Here is a 23,369-nt window from a genome sequence, read left to right on the forward strand (position 1 = left end):
TGTGCGTCCATGTCTCCTACTCACCCACTTTAGGAGCTGGAAGGCTTCAACAGGCTTCTCCGCAGAGCATCATTGTCCGCATGTCGCTCCTTTTGTGACGTGTGATTTGAGGAGCATTGTCTGGTGTCGTAAAGTCTGGATTTCGAGGCAGCCAAGGATAAAGGTCTGGTGAATTTAGGGACCATGCCCTATCCACCGGCCAGGAAAAGTGCATTCAGGCGTTTACTAACAGCAAGTGCGAAGTGGGCGGGAGCTCCATCGTGTTGGCAAATATTTTTGTTGTTGATTCCCACATTCTGCAACTGGGCAGCCATTCAATATCCCCAGATAATAACCTAGGTCATGGAGCCCTCAAAGAAGTACGAACCAAAGATGTGTTGTTCAGTCATTTCCGTCCAAAGCATGTCGTGCGAATGATTGTTCTCAATTTCTTGATAAAAATACGGGTTTTCGTTTACTCGTATGAAGACGTTCTTATCCTGCGAACTCCGATTGCTTTTTGCAAAAATGGTACATGGTAGATTAGGTACACTTATGTCCAAAATTATTGTCGCATGCCTATAAATATGTTGTTGTAAGAATATAATTTGATTACGAATTCGCCCGGTATTTCTTATAATATTAGTATGTGTATAATCGGCAAAGACATGTATGTGGCAAATTTCATGTCAAAAGAGCAGAAAATAAGAACAATAAAAAGGAAAATAAAACTTTCTTGTCCATTTAGCAACATTTTGTTCTACTCATTCTAATTTTCGTATTTGTAATTCTTTTCCTATGAAATTTACCACAAATACATATTTCCTGACTATACAGATTGTATAAGTATTAAAAGTACCCTGCAACATCATTATCAAATTATATTCTTAGAAGAAGACAGATATAGATATGCGACAATCATTTTGGACATGAGTATACATTAAGCAGTTGCGCAGAGATAGTTTGTACACATATTTCTGTTCCATTCCAGAGGCTGCGGTGGGTCAGTGGTAGAGCGTTCACCTCTGGTTCATGGGGTCCCTTGTTCGATCCAATCTCGTGCCAAGTGAACTTTGTGGTGGACAAACACCGTGTGCGTGGGTTTCCTCGGGGTTCTCCCGTTTCCTCCCACTTTCTTCACTCCACCATTTCATTCATTTATCATTATCACCGTCTCCTTTAGCCTAGCCGGCATAACCGTGCGACATAAAACTCAAAGATTTCACTTCTGTTCCAATTATCAGGATTCGAGTGTCGATTCCAAGTTGGCACCCCTCCACGACGCAGAATTCGACAACACGTACGAGGACTTTTTGTCTTCTTTTGATGTCACGAATCATCTCCCGGAGTTTGTGCACATCTTTGAGGTTCACCCTGTATATACTATGGTACTAAATCCTACAGTTAAGTTAATGCTTCACTCAAAATTTGTTGTTGCCAGCTGCAAAAGAAAAAAAAAGTTTACAACAAGGTATGTATAAAAAGTAAGTACCGCTGGGTAGACTTAGAGGGACTATAGCTCCGAGCCTCTAGATGGACAGGAACCTCTACTCTGATCAAAATCTCAACTTGCTATCTAAAAAGAATCATGAAGATACAATCATCATGATAAGATAAAATATGACCAAAAACATGAAATATATTCCATTAACTTTCCTACTTTACTTTCACAGAAAGGTATTACAGGAAGGTAGCAGGGGCAACATAATTTGTCTAGCCCCGGGCCTTCATATGGGTTAATCCAGCCCTGAACCGACGGCTTAAATTTTACTTTTTATGTCACAGCCAAAAGTCCAATGGATTTTCCTCTTAAGGATTGTTCAATGTAAAGAATATTTGATATCTTAAGAATATGTAACATTGAGTAGACATTCCTACTGACGTAATTCGTTAAGAATTTTTATATCCAGCCTCACTTATCAGTCAATATCGAGATTATAACAAAATATCTCCTTTATCCTGATGTGAACAGTAGCATATTGGCAACTCTGCTTGTAGTTAAATATATTTGTTAAATAGAAAAAAAACACTAACTGAAAGTTTGAGCGAATTAGTTTTTGACGTTGAATTTCAGAAATACATTGTAATTCTGTCGATGGAAACCTTCGAAAGTGCGAAAAACACGGATACCTAAGTATACTAGTGACTTTGAATACTATGGATTCGACACTAATATCGATCATTTTTATTATTTTTACATATTCCCGCATTCCCACACCCCTAGGGACTCCAAAGATGCAAGGAGTCTTACCCTTACTGGGGGCTGAGGCATCAGGCTTAAACGGCATCAGGGCTGTCAACAATGAACTTAGCGACCCGGAAATTACTAATTCGACAGTGATATCGGTAATACATTACATGCAACAAATTCAAAAGCCTCACGACTACGTGACATTTCACATTTGCCATTCCGGAATCATTACACAACAATTTCTTGCCGCTCAACAATATTGCTCTAGACCCGTGCTATTCAACCGGGGGTACGCGTAACCCTGGGGGTACTCGAAGGTGTTTTTAGGGGTACGTAATACTGCTTTTGGGGGGCTGATGGAAATGTCTGTTGACAGTTGACTGCAAATGAAATTCGATAACTTGTCAATTTGTAACTTTTGTATTTATGCTCGAAAATAGTACGATGAAATTAGAGACAGTGACAGTGCTATTTCACTTCTTTGATTTCCACCAACATATTTGTGTAAACAGGGTTTCTCTGCATTAACATCAATAAAAACGAAACACAGAAATTCCTTGAATCCAGAATCAGCTCTGATTCTCTCACTGTTAAAGATTCCACCAAGAATCGAGGAGTTGACGTCCGGGAAAGAAGCTCAGTCATCTCATTAACAGTTAATTTAATGAGTTAATTTCGATTTTAGTTTCTGAATTTTTAACATTGTCCTTAGTGTACGAATTATCAGGGAGGATGAAGGGAAAATCCTCCTCACACGTGTCAGTAGAACCGGATCTCTCCCATATGTTTTGAAATTTTTAATGTTAATTATTTTGGATGTGCACTTAATTTATCCGCCTTTTGATCGGCACACTGATTCTCCTTTTGTTTGGTCTCTATTTGCCTCCCTTTTTAATCAACAGAACATGTGTATTAAGTTTAATAAGTTCATTTCAATTTAATCTCTTTTAAACAGCTTAAGGGGTACACAATTGGATGGCGAACTGTCTAGCGGGATACGCGAGAAAAAAAAAAAAAAAAAGGTTGAATAGCACTGCTCTAGACTGCAAGTTCAGATAATGTTTATGTATATACGAGGAAGTATCAAAAGTTCGTTCAATCACCTAGAAGAAATCTACTCTGGAAACGACCCGCTCGGGAGAGTAATACTCCCGGAAGTACGTTTTATCGCGCGCTACTCTAGCCAGCTGTTTTACGCGCTATCCTAGTCAGTTTTGAAAAGGTGGGAGGAAAATAAGATTGCCCTACGAAACATTTGTCCGTACTACCCAGGGCCGGCGCGAGGGGGGGGTCAAGCCGTGCCACCGCCGAGAGCGGCAAATCTAATGGGCGGTAAATTTCGAAGCGGAAAAGAAGACTATCAAAATATAATGCTTCGTAATAGACCCACATGGAAAAATAAAATTATGTTCACCTGAGAATATAATTGAACTTACTTCACACACATTCAGGAAAACACTCACTCAGGAAATTCAGAGCATTCCCTCTCATTTTCAATTATCAAACTACTAGCCGCAGGTATCTCGTTCAATATTTCCCCTGCAGCGGCGTAGAAAGATTTTCAGCTAGGATGGATTGTGTTTTATAATTTTTCTCTTCAGCAACGTTCTAACGTTCCCTCCAAGTATGCAAAAGGTATACTCCCACTTGAGACAGGTCGTTCTAGCCTTTCGTTTCCAAGATTTTTCTTTCCTTTCTTACTCGTTATGTGGTATAACTTTCTACTCCACATAAACATAATAAGTAAAAGTCTCCAAAGCATTGATTCTTATATGTTGGATGCAGTCGGGTTTGTTAAAAATATATATATGAGTACTTTGAGAGGAGCAGAAATGATGCAAAGTTTCAATCTTACTTAGTTGATGCGATGGAGTTAATATCAGCATTAGATATGGATGATCCACGAATAGGTAATACAGTGCATGCTCGAAGTCGAAAGAAGAAGAGACAGTTTCATTACGAGGCAGAAAATGAAGCTATTGAAGATCCACAAACAAGATACAAGATCGATTTTTATTCCAAAGTTCTAGACGTAATTTTGTTAACTTTGAGAAAGGTTTGAGCAACTTGGGTATTTCACAGCGAGTATTTCAATTTTCTTTACGCTACTCTTAAAGAAATGCAATCTGAACTTTTATCTGAAGAGTGTACTAAACTTGCCAGCATTTTAACACACGAAAAATCGAAAGATATTAACTCCGATGATTTGAAAGACGAATTGAAAGTGTTATCCGCTATAATTAACCTAAACGTTCACCAAAAGAGACTTTAATATTAATTAAGGAACATGACTTTGCTTCCAATGTCAATGTTACACTTAGGATTTTGTTAACCTTACTGGTAACAGTGGCAAGTGGAGAAAGAAGTTTTTCGAAACTTAAGCTTATTAAGAATTATCTAGTTCTTCCATGTCTAAAACACGCATGAGTGGTTGTAGCGATGATATCAATAGAATACGAACTGGCTGAAACATTGGACTACGCGAATGTGATAAAGGAATTTGCTCTTAACGAAAAAAAAAAAAAAAGTTTCTTTCAATTAAGGCATGTTAAAATTTATGTATCTCTATTGTGTTTTAGTACATTATAAGGCTCAGGCTAATCACTTAGTTTTTCCGTATCTAATTCACTATATTATCGTCATATTCCATACTCTATTGGAAACACCTTTTGATATGAAATAAGCTTAAAAATTAAAATTCTTAATCGTGACTAAAGTATATACGAGGGTTGCTATATATATTTCTGGCCTAGGCAACACTAAGTGTTGCCAGGTGCAATCTGACATTTCCATTGGAAAGTTTGACATTTTGTAGCATAAATGTACTCAGAACTTTTTGACTTACGACAATTTTTTTTTCTTTTACAGGTACTTGAAGAAATCAACTTGGCAAAAAAATGGAATTAACTCGTGAACATTTTCGTGCGATCATTTTTCACAACTTTCGACGTGGATTATCACGACAAGAGTGCATCGATGAACTTAAATCTTTGTATGGCGACGAAGCACCATCCTATAGCACTGTGAAAAACTGGTACAACGAATTCAATCGTGGCCGACGCTCGCTCAAAGACGAATTCCGTGAAGGTCGTCCAAAAACAGCCGTTGTGCCAGAAAACATCGATGCCGTACGTGAACTGATAATGCAAGACCGTCATGTGACTTACCGTGAGATAGAGGCATGCCTAGGCATTTCTTCCACCAGCATACATTCGATATTGCATGAACACCTGGCCGTAAAAAAGGTTTGTTCTCGTTGGATCCCGCACAATTTGACAATCGCTCAAAAGAAAGCTCGTGTGGATTGGTGTAAAGAAATGCTGAAAAAATACGATCGCGGTGCTTCAAAAGACGTTTATAAGATCGTCACAGGTGACGAATCATGGATCTATGCGTATGAGCCCGAAACAAAACAGCAATCGACCGTGTGGGTCTTCCAAGACGAGCCAAATCCAACGAAAGTTGTTCGTGGAAGAAGCACTTCGAAGCAAATGGTCGCCTGTTTCTTCGGCATAACTGGTCATGTGGCGACTGTTCCGCTTGAGGAACGTAGGACGGTCAATTCTGAGTGGTACACCACCATTTGTTTGCCTGAAGTCTTCGGAGAAATTCGAAAAATGAACAAGAGAAGACGAATCATTGTGCACCATGACAATGCGAGCTCTCACACATCGGCTCAAACCAGCGCATTTTTGACCGGCCAAAACGTCGAAGTGATGGGTCATCCGCCGTACAGCCCTGACTTGGCACCCAATGACTTCTTTTTATTCCCACACATCAAGAAAAAAATGCGTGGTCAACGATTTTCGTCGCCAGAAAATGCTGTTGAAGCATTCAAAAACCATGTTTTGGAGGTGTCTCAATCGGAGTGGAAAAAGTGCTTCGAAAATTGGTTTGAGCGCATGCAAAAGTGTATAAATCTTGATGGAGAATATTTTGAAAAACAATAAAACCATTTTCGTTGATAAATATTCGTATTTTCATTATTAGGCCAGAAATATATATAGCAGCCCTCGTATATTAAATATTTTCCGTTTACGCTGCTGTATTAGAGGTCTGAACCGGCCGGAATTTTTAGCCCGAGCCCGGTCCGGCTCCTAAATTTACAATGTGAGGCGCGACCAGAGTTCGAAATATGTTTTAGCATTTAGGCCCGAGCCCGGCGCGAGCTCGCATGATAGTCAAATGAGCCTGAATTACAGAAACTTAATAAGTAACGCAAAATTGTATTTTTATTGACAGCAATTAGAGATTTAATTTTGCAGTTGTGCTTTAAAACTTCTCCAGAAAGAACGGTGCAATATATATCGTTGTACAATATATTTACTATTTGTAAGTTAGGCCCGAAAAGGCCCGAGAAATATGGCTGTATATTTAAAACTTTACGGCACGAGCCCGGGCCGGGCCCGAAGTTACATGTCCTTTGTAGGCCCTAGTCCGTGCAGATCTCTATGCTGTATATCACAGATATACAGCGAAATCGAGCATACTGAATATTGCCATTTATGGAGTCGTTTAAATATTACGTAAGCATTCGAGACATATAGTTCAATTTTGTTGTTGTTTCCTTTTCCATTTCATACATGTTTTCAAATGGAACATCTTATTTTTCCATGACACTTGAACGTCTTCTGTCAAAATAAGGTGCGGATTAAAGGGGCGGCATGTGAAACTACTGCCCAGGGCGGCAAAACTGCTGGCGCCGGCCCTGGTACTAGGCCTACCTACCGTTTTCCGTCTACCAATTATTAAAAAAAAAAAAAAAAAAAAAGGAAGGTGCGCGAAATACAGTATACGGAGTTTACTAATTAAGATAATGTAAGCACCGTCACAGTTTCGGGAAGTGCAAGACACACGTTTTCCAATGATATGCCACATGGGTGACTCAGGGTCTAAAAAAAAGAAGAAAGTGCGTGAACCAAAAAAGGGGGCCCAAAGTAAGGTCAGAACTCGAAATTTTCAAATGAAAACGGGGGGTCGAGTAATACCTCGTTGCAAAGGTCTCTGGAAATGTTAAAAGAATTCGAACACGATTTTGGAATCCATTAACCACTTTCAACATGCGACCATAACAATATCCAAACCCTGAATTTCTGGTTAGTCATGAAGAAATAATGTAACTTGGACCGCCCTTCACACTTTTTCCAGGGTTAGGACTAGCAACGATTTCCACTCACAATAAGGAATTCGTTGGCGTGTTTAACGGCTGCTTCGCCAACTGAAAAGGTCCTTCATTGTACAGAAAATGATTGCCCAACGTTGCTTGACAAAAGATAGTACATTAGTCTTAAGTGAAATAAGAAGAAAAACGAAACACAATGAGAAACGAATGATGAACGAAAACGAAAAGAATAGCCAAAGCACTGACTTCGATGCACATTTACCAACTTACAGTAGATGTTCGAAATGCCTGCCCTGTGCCTCAATGCATTTCTGCACACAGTAACTGAAATGATTCTGTGACACAATAATTTCCTCCTCACTAATCTGCCTGCATGCAGCAACTATGCGCTCCATCATGTTGTCTCTTGTTGTGGGACGATGTTGGTAAACGGATTCTTTAAGTCGTCCCCATAGATAAAAATCTAAACATGTTAAGTCTGGTAACCTAGGAGGCCGGGGCACAGGTCCACCCCTACCTAGCCAACGAGCACAAAACATTGCATTCACCTGATTCCTTGCTGTCAGTTTAAAATGTGCTGGTCAACCATCTTGTTGTAGCCACATGTGTGTCCTGATATGTAAGGGGACGTCTTCGAGAAGAATGAGCTATTGTTCTACCAGAAATGTACGGTAAACAGCACCCGTAAGACTCGCTTCAAAAAAATGAGGTCAAATTATTCTTCCGCCGATGATTCCACACCACATATTCACAGACCTTCTCCGTTGATGATCAACCTCTTGCATCCACTGTGGGTTTACGGCGGCCCAATAATGCATGTTCTGATGATTTACCTGACCATAACTTATAAATGTAGCCTCATCAGACCACAATACTATTTCATCAAAGAATCTAGCTTTTCCCTGCACTTGAGCTTGAGACCACATGCAAAAGTCGAGCCTGCTTTGAAAATCAGTGCCATGCAGCTTTTGATGCAAGGAAATATTGTATGGATGAAATGTAGCTAGCCTTCAAAATCCTTGACACCGTAATTGCACTGACATCGGAATCGCGAGAAACTTGCCTAATACTCGTGTGAGGATTAACATGGAAGCCTGCAAGTACATCAGCAGACCTATTATTTCGAACAGGCCGAGCTAGACTGCTAGAAGGCTGAACATTTCCACTTCTGCGTAGACGTTCGGGACGGTTAGGTTGCGAAACACGTCTTGAATGACGTTCCCGGTCGGGATACCTAGCAGCATACACACGAGAAGCAGCGGAACTATTTCGTTGGCACTCACCCAACATCATGAGCATATCAAATGCTTCTTCGTTTGTGAAAGGCATTTCAACTTACATGCCACGATTTTCCAATGCGAAGTAATTGACAGAAATGCACACAACCCGAGGAATCTACGTAACAAATTCAAACTTTTCACACAATCCCTTCGACGACCCAACGTCTTGCAACAGACAACGGTAAATGAGACCAAGATTGGAGTGGAGTATTCATGTTATCAGTGGAAGCACACTAGAACTGGCGGAAGAGCTAGGCACACCTCCACCTGTGCGACATAACTTGCGTTGAACCGGGCAGTGTGAAAAGCTTACAGGCAGTCAAATGGAACTTGCTTCTTTGTGGTACTATTACGTGCCCGCCCTTTTCCTGGTCAAGTGGACAACTTCATTAGTACGTTTTATTTCTTCATGACGAACCAGAAATTCAGGGTTTCGATATTGTTATGGTCGCCATGTTGAAAGTGGTTAGCGGATTCCAAAATCGTGTTCGAATTCTTTTAACATTTGGAGAGACCTTCGCAACGAGGTGTTACTCGACCCCCCTTTCCATTTGATATTTTCGAGTTCTGACCTTACTTTGGATCCCTTTTTTTAAGGTCACGGTTTTTTTCTTTTTCTAGACCATGAGTCACCATTGACATATCATTGGAAAGCGTGTGTCTTGCACTTTCCGAAACTTAATACTCGTGTGTGGCGGTACTTACATTATCTTAATTAGTAAACTCCGTATACTCTATTTCGCACATCTTCATTTTTTTGAAAAAAAAAAAAAAAAAAAAACACACACACACAATTGGTACACGGAAAACGGTAGGTAGTACGGACAAATGTTTCGTAGGTTAATCTTATTTTCCCCCCACCTTTTCGAACGTGCATTCGAAACATAACGTTCCCTTGAAAATCGCAAGAACGGGGCATGCGCCCTCCTTTACACCACGAAAGGGGGCTTTCGGGATTTTGTAAATAATTTCTAGGGATTCTTTGGACCCACATTTGTGATGCAATTTTTTATTTCAACTTGATAGCATGTACCGTTCTCGAGAAAAAGGTAGTGTCTGGGTCGCTCTGGAACACCCTGTATATATATGGTTGGCACTGTGTGTGATTGCTTAACGATACGGAGGAGGGGCTTAATTTAACTATTTTGACTGAGGATTTCCGTGGTTCCACTATTCGCTTGGTGACACCACTACACCTGGAAGAACAGCTGATCGTTTCGGGAAAGAACATCAAGGGTCCTGTAATGCATGTGTAGTGACGTTGTATATAGTATACAATATGAAATATGAGAGATGATGTAGTTGGTCAGAGTGTCATTGAAGGGATCAGACGGTATGAAAATCATCCTTTACAATATCATGGAAGAGTACATGGGCATGTCTGGGAACAAAAAGTTCAACTGGAAACAATCATTCATCCTTCAACTCTCCCCGCTTTGAGGTATGAACGAGTTGAACGTTAGCATAAGAAGCGGAAAAAAGAATAAGTAGATTGAGTAGACGCTGTTTTCGAGTGCATTCACATAGTACGCAATGAATGAGTGGTATTACTTGTTGCCTTCTTATAAAGAGGTTCTGAGTTCGCAAATCGATCGAAGCAAATAGAAAACTATAGGTGGTGTCCTTAGGCGTAGTGTAGGTATTGGAAAAGGACATAAAACTGTTATATAACATGCATAATAACGACGGTACGAAAATTAAGTGGCCTCTTCTATCAGCACGGTCATACTCAGTCTTGGAAAGTAACGCGTTACTTTTTAAGTAATATTTCCTAAGTGCGTCCACGCACTGACATTGCCACTACTCGGGTGTCAAGTTTTTTTTTTTTTTTTTTTCGGTGCAACTGTAGTGGCAATTTAATTACTGGTATAAGACAGAGTGATAGTAGTTGGTAACACTGGTATCAAAGTAGGGGCTGCAATGTCTCACCGCATGTGGTAAGAAACGTCAGAGACCATCTCTTGTTAGCCGTGCCAACGCGTTACATTTTTCCAAAGTAACTAGGCCCGCATCCACGGGGTGTCTAGGGGAGCTAGGTGTCCCCCTAACTTTTTACTGGCTCCCTCTAAAATTTTCACGATAGGTTTGCAAATGAACTATAATGTGGTTAGATCGCCCCCCTACATTTTTGGGGTGGCTACCGACCTGAAAGTAACTGTAACGGTAATGAGTTACCAATTTTTAAGTTACATACCTACTATGCGTTACATTTTGGATGAGTAACTACAATATATCTATATTTTTTCGGAAAGAAATGTTTCTTTCCTGTAAGTGAATTTTTTAGAATGGAACAGTGTAACATGAACTACGTACGGTGTATGTCACCGACACACATAGAAACAGATATCATAGCCACTTGCTGTTTTTAGAAGATGAGTACAGCCTTAGGGAAATCACATGTACTGATTGCAAACACTTGGAAGATTTTTTCATAGATTTTGACAGCTCCAAATCAATACATTCAGTGAGTGAACTACGAGTGAAAAGGAAGTCTATTTTACTTTGATTGATGTTTTTATAAAGATGGAGAACGAAAATATTTTACCGTTTGAACATTAAAAAATACTTAAAAGCTGAGGAAGGTGGCGGACAGAATTTAAAAGTAAAGTGTCTGAAATGCCCCAGTGAGAAATATTTATGTATCAACAGCTAGGATGTCATAATTAACGACATACATTAAGGAGTTAAAATAAATAAACTGTGTTCACATGAGCAGGCCTAATTTATTACTAGAAAATAGTTTGTTGATGGTATGTAATATTGGAGTTCTTTCACATCAGTTTGCGTATCCTAGAATCCCGTGGACTATAAAGTTAAAAAAACAACTAGTTTTAAAAAGCTTGTATCGATTTTAGAGTTACTGGCAAGTTTTGATTCGCCCCCAGTTCATGTGTTCTCATTTTATTAGTTGCAATGTAATGCTTCTGTATATTCTGTATTTTTAATTTTACATAACAACATTGTTATTATTGTATAATTAGTTTAGCAGAATAATAATAAGCATCCATTTTCTTCTAACAGAGTATGGCACTTCAGTCAGTGTTACATTATATGAAAATAAATGTTCATATAGCTGTCAGGTAAGAATTTGTTCTTACATCTACATAAAATGATTCAGAACGCGCAATATTACGTTTATGAAGTCAGCTAAGTACATCAAATTTCCAATAAAGTAACTGTCTGCATGAAAGGATATAGCAGCGCTACTATTATCAACCTACAGTTCTAAACATTTACGATGATTGGAGAAAATCAGAATATGCAATAATAATAATAGTTGTAGTAGTAGTACTTGTATATATATATATATATATATATATATATATATATATATATATATATTCAAAGTTTCGGACCTAAAAGTAACGCGTTACATTTTTAGAAGTAACTTACCCAATACTGGTGAACCCATAGTGAATGTGACTGCCATAGAACACACAAATGAATGGAGATAAATGTCAGACATCTATAACTGATAACACATTCTGTATTTCACTGTTGTGACATCATATGAAAGCCATGTGTATATAGCCACATACAGTATTTCAAGGTGAGAGTTGAACCCTGGACCTATTACCTGGACACGATGGGAGCCAGAGAGTTACTAGCAGACATTCTTCCTGAGTACCTCCACGATGCACCGGAGAGCGCCTGGACAGAAGGATCCTTCAGGCCACTATAATTGACAGGACGACAATCGCCACTACACTTCAAAGCTATCCCTGTTCCTATATGAGCGCAGGATACTAAATAATTCATTATTGAAAAAATCCTCCTCCTATTCCTCCTACGATTACACCCTTACGATACCTGCTCATCGCAGAGGACATCTTCGGTTGTGTCGGGAGAGACTGAAGTGGCGAGGCGAGTAGAGTGGAGTGCGGTGGTATTCAGCGATAAGTATTTCGTCTTACTTGTTAGACACAGTAAGTAGTGTGCTATCTATAGACGTATAGGTGAGTCCAATGGTTTAGCATCAGTTAGGGCCCACAACTGGCATTCTGGGATAAGGGGAAATTAGCTCACCAAAGTACTATTACCACTATGTTCGTGACATCGTCAATTCTGTTCTTCGACCTTATATGGATATTTTCTATAACTACTTTTCTTTTTCTCGTTTCTACAGTAACATAACACATGTTTTCATATCGACAGGACACCTCTGTATTATATTTTGTATACGTTTTCTACCTTAGCTTGGTATGTTTTATATGACAGCACTACCGAGCCATAGTGGATACGATGTAACGATGCTAGACAGTCAATGGGTCTGGCAACGGCCAACATACATCTACGCCACGATTTGCAATAAGCATAGGTGCCATATCCATGATAGACATTCAGCATCTGTAAGACTGGCTACCTAACCGAACAATATTTGGGGTCACATGGGTTACATATACTATATAGGTAAAGTACTCTGTTTCCTTAAAACTCTGTACAACATAACTATATCGTGGATCTAATGTTAAAATCGATAACTACGTCGTGTTCATACCATAAGAACACCAGATTGATGTTTCACATCTCACTTGTTCTTCAAATTTGACACAAATTATTGAAAAACGTTGTGATTTTGGAACGAACTGCAAAAATCAAACGAGAACACCAGTCCAATTTCGTGCTCAGGAAAGATGTGTATTTCGTCCGTTGTACATAACTGTTCCTTGCATTCACAGGCCCATGCGTAGAGGAGCAGGTAGGGATCGGTATCCCTTCTCCCCAGATAATACATTGAAGTTTTTATACATTATCTCTGAATTATAAATATCTGTGTCATTTGTTCCGCTGATGATTCTGAAACTACGGTTAGATCTTGAAAGATACGGAGAACATGAGGTAACTAAATTTGTAAGAACTAATCCCTGTATTTCCTGATTCTTGAGTTGTGGTTTTTAGACTGCTGTGTCCTTGCTGTTACTCCTATCTACAGCTGTTTCAAAATGCCTTTTCATATCAGCCTGAAACCTACTATCCAACGCCGAGTTTATGTTCTTACCCTCCGACACACTCAACATATACAGATTAACTGCGCTTACACACCGGAATGTCATCAATGATGCATTGCTTTTCTTCATTTGTCCATTCTTCGAGGGCATGACACCCCACATGCTTTAACTTTACGGACAGGGAAATTGTGGACTATATTCTTGCATCTAATTACAAAATGCCACTTCCTCGAAGTCCCAGCAAGCAGGGAATTCCGGACGAGCACGGATACTCTTCTGTACGCAATGGTCCCAAACCTTTACCAAACAGCGATATCTGAATGTTCCAAGTGACTAGCAACTGCATTAAACGATCATTTCAAATAGCGTAGAACCACAATTTTTCTTCTTGAATTCAATTTCTATCTCATAGTGACAGTAAAGGCGCCTTTGAGCTATGTTTCGCACTGACAGAAGTCGTCTTGCACGCGCACGAAATCCATATAATAAGATACATATTCAATCATGTATTCTTGTAGCCTGAAATAGTTTGTATCAATCTGTGATGTACTTATTTATGAATTTTTGTTCCACTGCATAAATTTCACTGGAAGTTTTCGTTTGTAAATGAATATATGAGAAGTGTTCAACAATTATTGTCCCTGATACAGAAGTTGAAAAATTATATCGCCCACAGAAAGCAGAAAGGTGTTAAGCGCCAAAATGCAAATTTCTCAGATGAATAAGAACGAATGAAACACTAACTAATTCCGATTCTTTCTTTCTTCTAGAATTCAGTTTTCACTGCACACCTCATATTGTCTCCTACCACTTTTCTTTCTGCACAACATTAAACATGAAATGCGTAGTCAGGATATGGACTTGGAAATCAAGGAAAATGGCGCATAGCACCTTTCTGCTTTCTGGGGGCGATATATATTGTGCTTGTAATATGTTGTGCTCTAAAGCTTTTAAAAGGTCGTACGTGTGCCGAAGTGGAGGGCAATGTCATTGATACTGGTTGTGTTCTGTGTTTTGCAGATAGCAAATGCGTCCGGTTTGTGGAAATGGGAGAAAAGCGTGTGCCGTGATCAAACACTTCCAGATGAAAAGTCTGTTAGACCGACGGAGATGCACTTAATATGGTTAGTGTGTTGGGAGATAGTGCCCCCATCTACCAAATGAAAAAAGAAACTGGTCACGTGAATTACGTTATGGTAGGCAAAGCTGTCAACATGCAAGTACTACTGGTCTTCCAACAACAGTATGTACGCAAGAAAACAATGTTGTCCATGATCTGGTAATGAATGACAGTAGAATAACAGTGAGCAAAATAAGTAAGACATCGGGTATACCCATCGGTTCAATAGAGATAATTTAGCATGAAAACTTACGGTTAAAAATAATTATCTGCCAGATTGATCTTTAAAATGGTAATTGTGGATAGAAGTACGAAAGAGTGTGTGCATCAGAGATCAATTTAGCCGGCATTTCAAACGGCATCATGAGAACTTTATTGCCAGATGCGTGACCGTTGATAAGACATGGGTATATCATTTTGAACCTGAAAGTAAACAGCAAAGCATGTAGTGGCGGCACCAAGGATCTCCACTTCCCTACAAGCCCAACTATCCGCTGATAAAGTTAAGGCCACTGTGTTTTAAGATGCCAAGAGGATTATTTTGAACACAGCCACAATATCACGGGACAATATTACGCAGTTAATTTTCAAATTACGGGCAGCTATTAAGGTAAAAAAGAGTAGTAGTTATGCAGATAACTCTTCTTGCATCAGGATAATCCCGCCGTCTACAAAGTCACCGTGCATGGCAGCAATTGACGCTGCAAGGAATTTGTACATCCTCCATACTCCCGTCTCGCTTCCAGCGACTTCCATTTGTTCCGCAAGTAAAAACAGTACATTCGCAGGTAGAAGTTTGAAAATGATGCGGCTGTTGTAGATGGTGTGCGCCACCTTTTTGAACAAGGTGTAACATATCTAGAACATAGGTGGACGAAGTGCATTTCTGTATTTCTTACAATTAGTGTGGAACACTTCTTGTATTAATACTATAAATTTCCTGGAAAGTCGGAAGAATTTTAACTAAATATATATGGTTTAATTACAATAAGCACCAAGTCAGTTTCTCAAAATTTTAAAATTAAAGGAATTGACACACAATCAAAAATTGAAACTCCGGTTTTAACATCCTCATAATTAGATTTCAATTTTATCCAACATACATTGGTTTCTTACAAATGTATACAGATATATATATATATATATATATATGTATGTTTTCTTTTGTAGGAAATTCATGTTATACATACACATTCGTCATTGTATATTGTATCACAACGATGAAAGACTCAACACTTTGATAAGGCAATGAATCTCTGTCAACATTTAATAAAAGAACATCATTTTTCTTCCAATTATTACGAAGAACGTATAAATATTAAGTAACAATATCATAAAATCTTCACAAAAGAGGAAACAGTTTCAACGTACACTTTTGATCTGATAAATACATTACACAATCTCAAACATAGAAATACACATCATTTATCAACGAAATAATTAGAAAAAATAAGCTGATTATAAATATAAAAGATCAATTAATAACGACTGAAAATTACTAAATTCTGCAAGATGCTGAGTTGAGCAAGATTTTAATTTAAGAAAAAAATCCCTCTTAATGTATAATTTAAGTACAATATTGTAACATTATTCACAATTAAAAGGTCTAATCCTTCTGAGAGCCTTATATTGCCAAATTCCATCTTATGTAACTGACATTTACGTCATTTTAAAACAATGATAAGCTGGAAGAGCGTCACCTCCAATAAGGTTTATAAGCTATTCCATCAAAATGTAGATATTGTAATTCTGCAAACAATTTAGTTTAAAACACACAATAATCCTAAAATGCTGCTTTCGACATAAGAAAATTTGCTGGTATACTTCATGTTAACCATATTTTAATTGTATTTCTTTGGTTTATTTTATCTTTTGTCTCTTTTTCTAATTTTTATTTTGCTTTTATTTCGCTACTTAGTTTCCATTTAAAGTCCATTTAATACAACTTCTCCTTTCTGACAGTTGCTTTCCTCTGTTTTTTTCCTTCCTGCACGTGGTCATAACAATCAAGCAAAAAGAACTATTTCTATGGCAACAGCAATTTCAGCCATTTATAGTGGCTCATTTCTCTCGCTTTGCAAGGTAAACATCCCACCTTTTCCGCACGTTGCCAATTTGAATATAAACAAATGCACATTGTTTTAGTCAAATGTCAACTTGAGTAGTGGACCTGCTGGTTATTGGGAGCATTCTTTTTAGTTCTCTCTTGTGTCAATTAGTTTTATAAAACTGAGATTTACTTGCAGTGAATAAATTCCTGTTTCAATACGCGACGCAAAAGCTAGCAACACAGCATTGAGCACCACACGCGCGCAGCTAGCTGTCAGAAACGACAAGTAGTATCAATTGCAGTATAGATTACGTACATATGGGTACAAGCAAAAGTTTGAAAAATGCACAAAGAACGATGCCAATAGCAGTTCGTGAAATTAAGAAAACAGTTGGTGGTGCACCTTCTCAAAAATTAAGAGTTGCACCTCGCCTATTTTTGTGTCCCTTAGTATTGGACAATTCTAATTTAGGACACTCAGATTGCAAAGCGTCTTATCAAAAGAGTTATGTTCAAATATTTCCAATTTTCAGTCAAGTCTAGCATAATGTACCAACTCCTTTCTTTAATCCACCAAAACCTGTTGGTATTTATTCTCCACGTTTTTTCCCCATCTTTCTTTTGTTTAACCACATCTGTACTAAGTCCGGATACCTTGATACTTGCCGTTGCGTAAATGTATTTTAGCTTGTCAGACCAACAAACTTTATTTCAGAAAATAATTGAAAAATTATATGTATTCAAAATAAAGTATCTCAACTATCATATTTAATATTTACACTTTGATTAGTTAATTCTCCTTACAAGCATCTTATATATCAAACAAACAACAAGATTGCGTCATTAAATACAAAGTTTTTTTTTCCAAATCTAACTACCTATACAAAATATACATTCACACCCCACTGTGGGAAAAAAACAGACACAAAAAGGTTCTATTTGTGTGTATTTGAATCTACTATACACGTATTTCATATACATATGTGAGTGTGTCTGTGTAAAGTATTGAACTAGGCATGGAAAAGAGTTTAATCCTATATCTACGATGCACTAACACAAAAACGTATATTTGTTTGGGCAAGGAAGAGAAACACACTCCGATACCAAACGCTGAAAATAATACCTAATTTTTAAATAACTCAAGTGTAGCTTGCAAAATGTATATTCAAAATTTCAACAACACATAGATATTGGCTGTTAAAACAACAAATAAACAGTAACATATGAAATCAGTATGCTAACTTTTTCGGTCACGCAAAGTATGTTTTGGCCTGTACTGCCTTCTGACCTTCTCCACTGCGTAACAGTGATTAGGATAAAATAAATTTATCCACTTCAAAGCAAACCACGGCCTAAGTAATAGTCCTATGTTTCTATATAGGCATGACTACATAATCTTAAAATGGAAGTTGCGTCTAACACCATTTCTACAATGATGTTTAAAATAATTATTTGTAGTCGTACGAAACACACTGTATGATAAATGGCTTGAAAGAACAAGAAGTCAAAGAAATGATAACTAATTTGTTCGCTGTAAACCTATCTACTTAGGTGTAGATAAAAATAGAAGCGATGGATCTTAAACTTCTTATCCCTAACAGTTCATTAGGAAATGTGAAAGGCACATATAAGGCGATAATGACTTGTAGATCAAACTTCACTGCCGTCTAAGCAAGACCATCACTGTAAACACGACATGTTCTTTAATGTAAGGGAAATTTAAAATGTTCAATGAGCGACAAATTATGTTAAGACTCTAGCCGTGCGTCGTGTTGACTCGATTTTTAAAAGAACGTGAGATCTTCTGTGGCATTAATACATATATCGATCTGCATAATAAAGTACGCTAATTGTCATTAATGACGCAATACAATTCCAACACAACACAGATGACGTTTCTCAGACACATCAAAAAGAGCATAAAAGTAATGTCTTCTGAACAAACAAATTTACGAGGGTAAGTCAGTAACTGCAATTTTTTTTCAATTTCTTTTCAGGTTGACTCTACAGCATTATGTGCTCACCAGACGCAAGATGTTACCGCTGGCTTTGTCTGTGGTAGGTTGCAGCGTTATCACATCAGTCCGCTTTGCGCTGATGGTAAAGATGGCTGCGTCACTTTCTGTGTACGCCAAAGAAGAACAGCGTTCTGTCGTTCTGTTTTTGTAGTCGGAAGATGTACCGGAGCACAAATTCATAGAAGATTTTCAACACAATACGGGAACAATGTGTTGCCACAGCGAAGTATTTACCACTGGATTGAACAGTTCAAAAGTGGTCGAACGAGCGTGAAAGATGAGGAAAGAGCGCGGCTTCCAGCTACAGCAATAACTGATCACATTATTGAACGAGTCTGTGCCTTGATTCTGAATGACACGAGTGACTGTTGAATTGGCAACCCACATGCAGATGAGTCATGGTTCTGCATATGACTTCATGCATAACAGGCTTGTCTGAGATACTGTAGATTAAGAAAAATATCGGTGAAGCATTTCTCAGGCGAATCATCACTTGAGATGAAAGGTGGATTCGTCACTTTGAACTAGAGGAATAGAAGCATCCTGGATCCCGTCAAGAAGAAATTCATGAGTCAATCTTCTACAGGAAAAGTGATGCGTACAATATTTTGGTACTTACAAGGGCTTCGGAACATTACCTGGAAAAGCGGTCAACAATAAATAGTAAAAGGTACAGTGATATGCTGGTAAGCAACAGAGAGGACGATTGTCGGAAGGCGTTCTTGTGTTGCATGACAATTCGCGTCCACATAACGCCACCTACACCGCTCTAACTTCTCAGATGCTGCGTTTCGAGGTGTTAGAGCATCCTGCATACAGTCCGAATCTCACCGGTCGGATTTCTATCTGTTTGGTCCCTTAAAGATGCTCTCAGAGGCAGTCGATTCAGCTCCGATCAACAGGTAAAGGAAGCGGTGTATCCGTGGCTTGCTGCGCAACCAAAAACCTTTTTTGCAGAGGGTATCGGTAAGCTTGCGCAACAGTGGACCAGATATATTGAAGAGTGGAACTATGTTCAAAAAATAGTACTCTTGTGGTAATAAATCATAAAAATTAATTGTAAATACTTATTGACTTACTCTCGTAAATTTCACTGGAGTAAATGTTAACCCTTTTTACCTTTTTTTTTTCAATTAAAATTTTGAACATTGAAAGAAGGTCTCGATGACGTTTGCACTGATGAGAGATGTGCTCCTACAACACTGGTTCTTAATAATTACATTAAGGGATATAGTAGAGATGTGCCTTATAAATACTGCAAAAATTAATGCCCTAAAAAGGATTAATGTAATTGGTCTTCCAACTAGCAGTCCTTTACAATTATTTCCGGTTTCCATTCATTTGCTTGAAGAAAAGAGCGAAAAGGGTCAAGCATGCCTTTAAAGCTCTGAAACGTAAAACGAAACAAATATTAAATAGTGTTTTCCAACTAGCAATTACATTTCCTGCTAACAACGGGCGTGCTCACCTTTATAGTATTCTCCATTCATTTTGTTTTCCAGAGTTAATGACGTTGAGATCCTGCCTACTCCCAGTTCACGACGGCTAAATTAGTTTAAAAATTGGTCTTTAAGAACAAATTAAAGAGGACTCCACTCGAACTTTAATATTGTTCCATCCTTACGAAGCTTAACGTCAAAAGAACTAGGACCCTCTTGTTCAAGACGAAACTGGACATTATGTTTGATTGAAATGTCTTTCTCATTCCAGCAAACAAGATAATTTGCCACTGAATAGATAGCTTAAGAAAAGAAATGTTCTTATTCTTTTTCAGGTGACCTATTCTTAGAATTAATGGTACGTATTTTATTTCCACAAACCTCATTCAACACTCACTATGTATTGATTTCTAATTTAATTAAGTGATTTGTGTAGCAGATATATACCACTATTCATCACTTGTTTTATTTCGGATCTAAATCTTAATAAAATAGGAGGCACGTAGCTTAGTCGTCCTTCATATGAAGAACTGAAGAAGCACAGTCCGGTTAGGTTATTATGAGAACGGAGAAATGAAACGATTAAGTTCATTTTCATATACCAAATATATATATTTCGCCTGGTATTCTCGTACCTTGTTATTTCAATTTCAGCCAAGGGTGTAGATAGCCCCCACTTGTTTCGTTAATAAAATGTATTGAAATGAAATCTTTAAGTCCCACGGTTATGCTGGTAAAGGTAAAGAACACTGTGATGACGAGAAATGAAGGAAATGGTGTAATTAAGAAAGTGGGAGGAAACGGGAGAACCCCGAGAAAACCCACACACACGGTGTTTGTCCACCACAAAAACTTACTTGTCGCGAGTTGGGATCGAACCCAGGACCCCATGCTCCAGAGGTGAACGCTTTACCACTGAGCCACTGCGCCCCCCAACATTTTCTGTTGTTTTAACTATATATATATATATCCACGAGTATCGTTCCATGTCTACTTCAATAATATTTCTCCCTAAATATCCACCAATACAACTGGTGGCATTTTTGTCGCCTGCTTATACAGGATAGAGATAACTCGAATAACAAAATGGCACTAATTTATTATCATATACTTATATATGAGTTTTAAAATTTATATGTATAATTTGTTTTACATATATTAACTTGTGTAAAATATCCCATGTATTGCACTAACATTAACACGTGCAAAACTCAACACTCAGAGAGCTGCACAATCTTTTCACTGTACTTTGGTAATCACATTACATCACAGAAAAAGCCGCCTTCGCACATGCGCTGGTGGTTTTCATCACATTCTTCTTACTGTGTTCCTTCGCTGCAACCAGACTATTAATCCTTGGACAACAACAGGCCACATTAGCAAAAAGAAAAATGTTTTTGGAGATAGGTCACGGAAAGGCCACCATGCAGGATATCGCGAATATGGTCTTACCTGCAAAAAACAAATAACCAATGAATACATGTTAGAGACAAATGAAATAGCAAGGAAAATAATACTACTACGAAGGTGGTTCAGCATGCTCCGCCCCTGACCCATTTTTAGTAACAGTAGAGACTTATAATTTTATACATAATATTGAGCATACTTTAGACTAATATCCACAACGCTTCAAGACTTTACAGCAATTTCTCTTTTTGTTACAGGCTGGTGATCAGTAAGAAGTGTAGCCACATTTGAAGAAATGGAAATATTAGAGGTCCGAGCAGTGATAAAATACTGACTCAAGAAAAATCTAACACCGAAGGACATCCATGCAGATATGGTGGGAACTCTTGGAGACTCTAGCCTTACATATGACGTAGTGAAGAGATGATGCCGTGAATTTTAAATGTGGTTGACTGACCTGTAAAGATGAGCCAGGGCCGGCGCTAGCAGTTTTGCCGCCCTGGGCGGTACTTTCAAATGCCACCCCTTTAATCCACAAACCTTATTTTGACAAAAGACGTTCAGGTATTAAGAAAAAGTAAGATACCATATTTAAAGACATGTATGAAAAGGAAAAGTAAACAAAAACTACATCTCTCGAATGCTTCAATATTTAAACGACTCCATACATGGCACAATATTCAGTATGCTCGATTTCGCTGTACGTGATATACAGCAGGGCATACAGTTATTTTTTTTAAATATATGTTTTAGTCCGACTAAGAATTTTAATTTTTAAGCTTATTTTATATCAAAAGGTGTTTCCAATAGAGTATGGAGCAAAAAGATAATATAGTGAATCAAATATTACGGCAAAAGTAAGTTAGCTTAAGACTTATAATGTACTAAAATACAATAGAAATACACAAATTTAACATACTTTAATTGAAAACAAAAAACTTTTCTGGCTTTGATATGAGCAAATTCCTTTATCACATTCGCGTAGTCCAATGTTTCAGCCAATTAATGTTCCATTGATATCATCACTAGACCACCTAAGCGTGTGCGTGTTTCGGATATGGAAGAACGTAGACAGTTTTTAATAAGCTTAGAGTAAGTTTCGAAAAATTTCTTTCTCTACTTGCCGCGGTTACTGGTAAGGTAAACAAAATCATAAATGCAACACTAACATAGGGAGCAAAGTAATGTTAGTCTCTTTTGGTGAACTTTTAGACTTAATTAGAGCGGTTAATAGTTTCAGTTCGTCTTTCAAATCACTGGGGTTAATATCTTTCGTTTCTTCGCGTATTAAAATGCAGGTGCTTTTCAGACAAAAGTTCAGGTGGCATATCGTTCAGATTACTTATATCGTAAAGAAAATCGAAATACTCGTTGTGATGTTTAAGTTCCTCAAACCTTTCTCTTAAATCTAACACAATCACGTCTAGAAGTTTGTAATAAAAATCGATCTTGTATCTTGTTTGAGGATCTTCAATAGCTTCATCATCTGCCTTCTATTGAAACTCTCTCTTTTTTCGACTTCGAGCTTGCATTGTATTACCTATCCATGGATGATCAATATCTAATGCTGATGCCAACTCCATCGCATCAACTAAGTAAGATTGAAATTTTGCATCATTTCTGCTTCTCTGAAATTTCTCAGATTTGTTTTAAAGAAACCCTACTGCATCAAACACATGAGAATCAATGCTTTAGATACTTTTGTTTATGTGGAGTGAAAAGTCATACCACATAAGAGTGAGTAAAGAAAGTAAAGCCACGCAGCTGGTTTGCTATACACAGAGCATCATGGGCTATCATTCTATTATATTGTC

General features: G+C 38.0%; 1 protein-coding gene across 2 annotated transcripts in view; it reads right to left on the reverse strand.

Moving 5' to 3' along the window:
• Window positions 1-15,598: 15,598 nt before the first annotated feature.
• Window positions 15,599-23,369, reverse strand: part of LOC145668013 (acyl-CoA-binding domain-containing protein 5) — a 115,316-nt gene continuing 107,545 nt past the window's right edge. For both annotated transcript variants that reach the window (XM_081735471.1, XM_081735472.1), the window contains exon 6: window positions 15,599-21,600. In XM_081735471.1, coding sequence (XP_081591597.1) covers window positions 21,457-21,600 — 144 coding nt within the window. In that variant the 3' untranslated portion in view covers window positions 15,599-21,456. The remainder of the gene's footprint in view (window positions 21,601-23,369) is intronic.

The sequence above is a fragment of the Thermobia domestica genome, chromosome 13 (assembly GCF_964235325.1).
Source record: "Thermobia domestica chromosome 13, izTheDome1.hap1.1, whole genome shotgun sequence".
Taxonomy (NCBI): Eukaryota; Metazoa; Arthropoda; class Insecta; order Zygentoma; family Lepismatidae; genus Thermobia; species Thermobia domestica.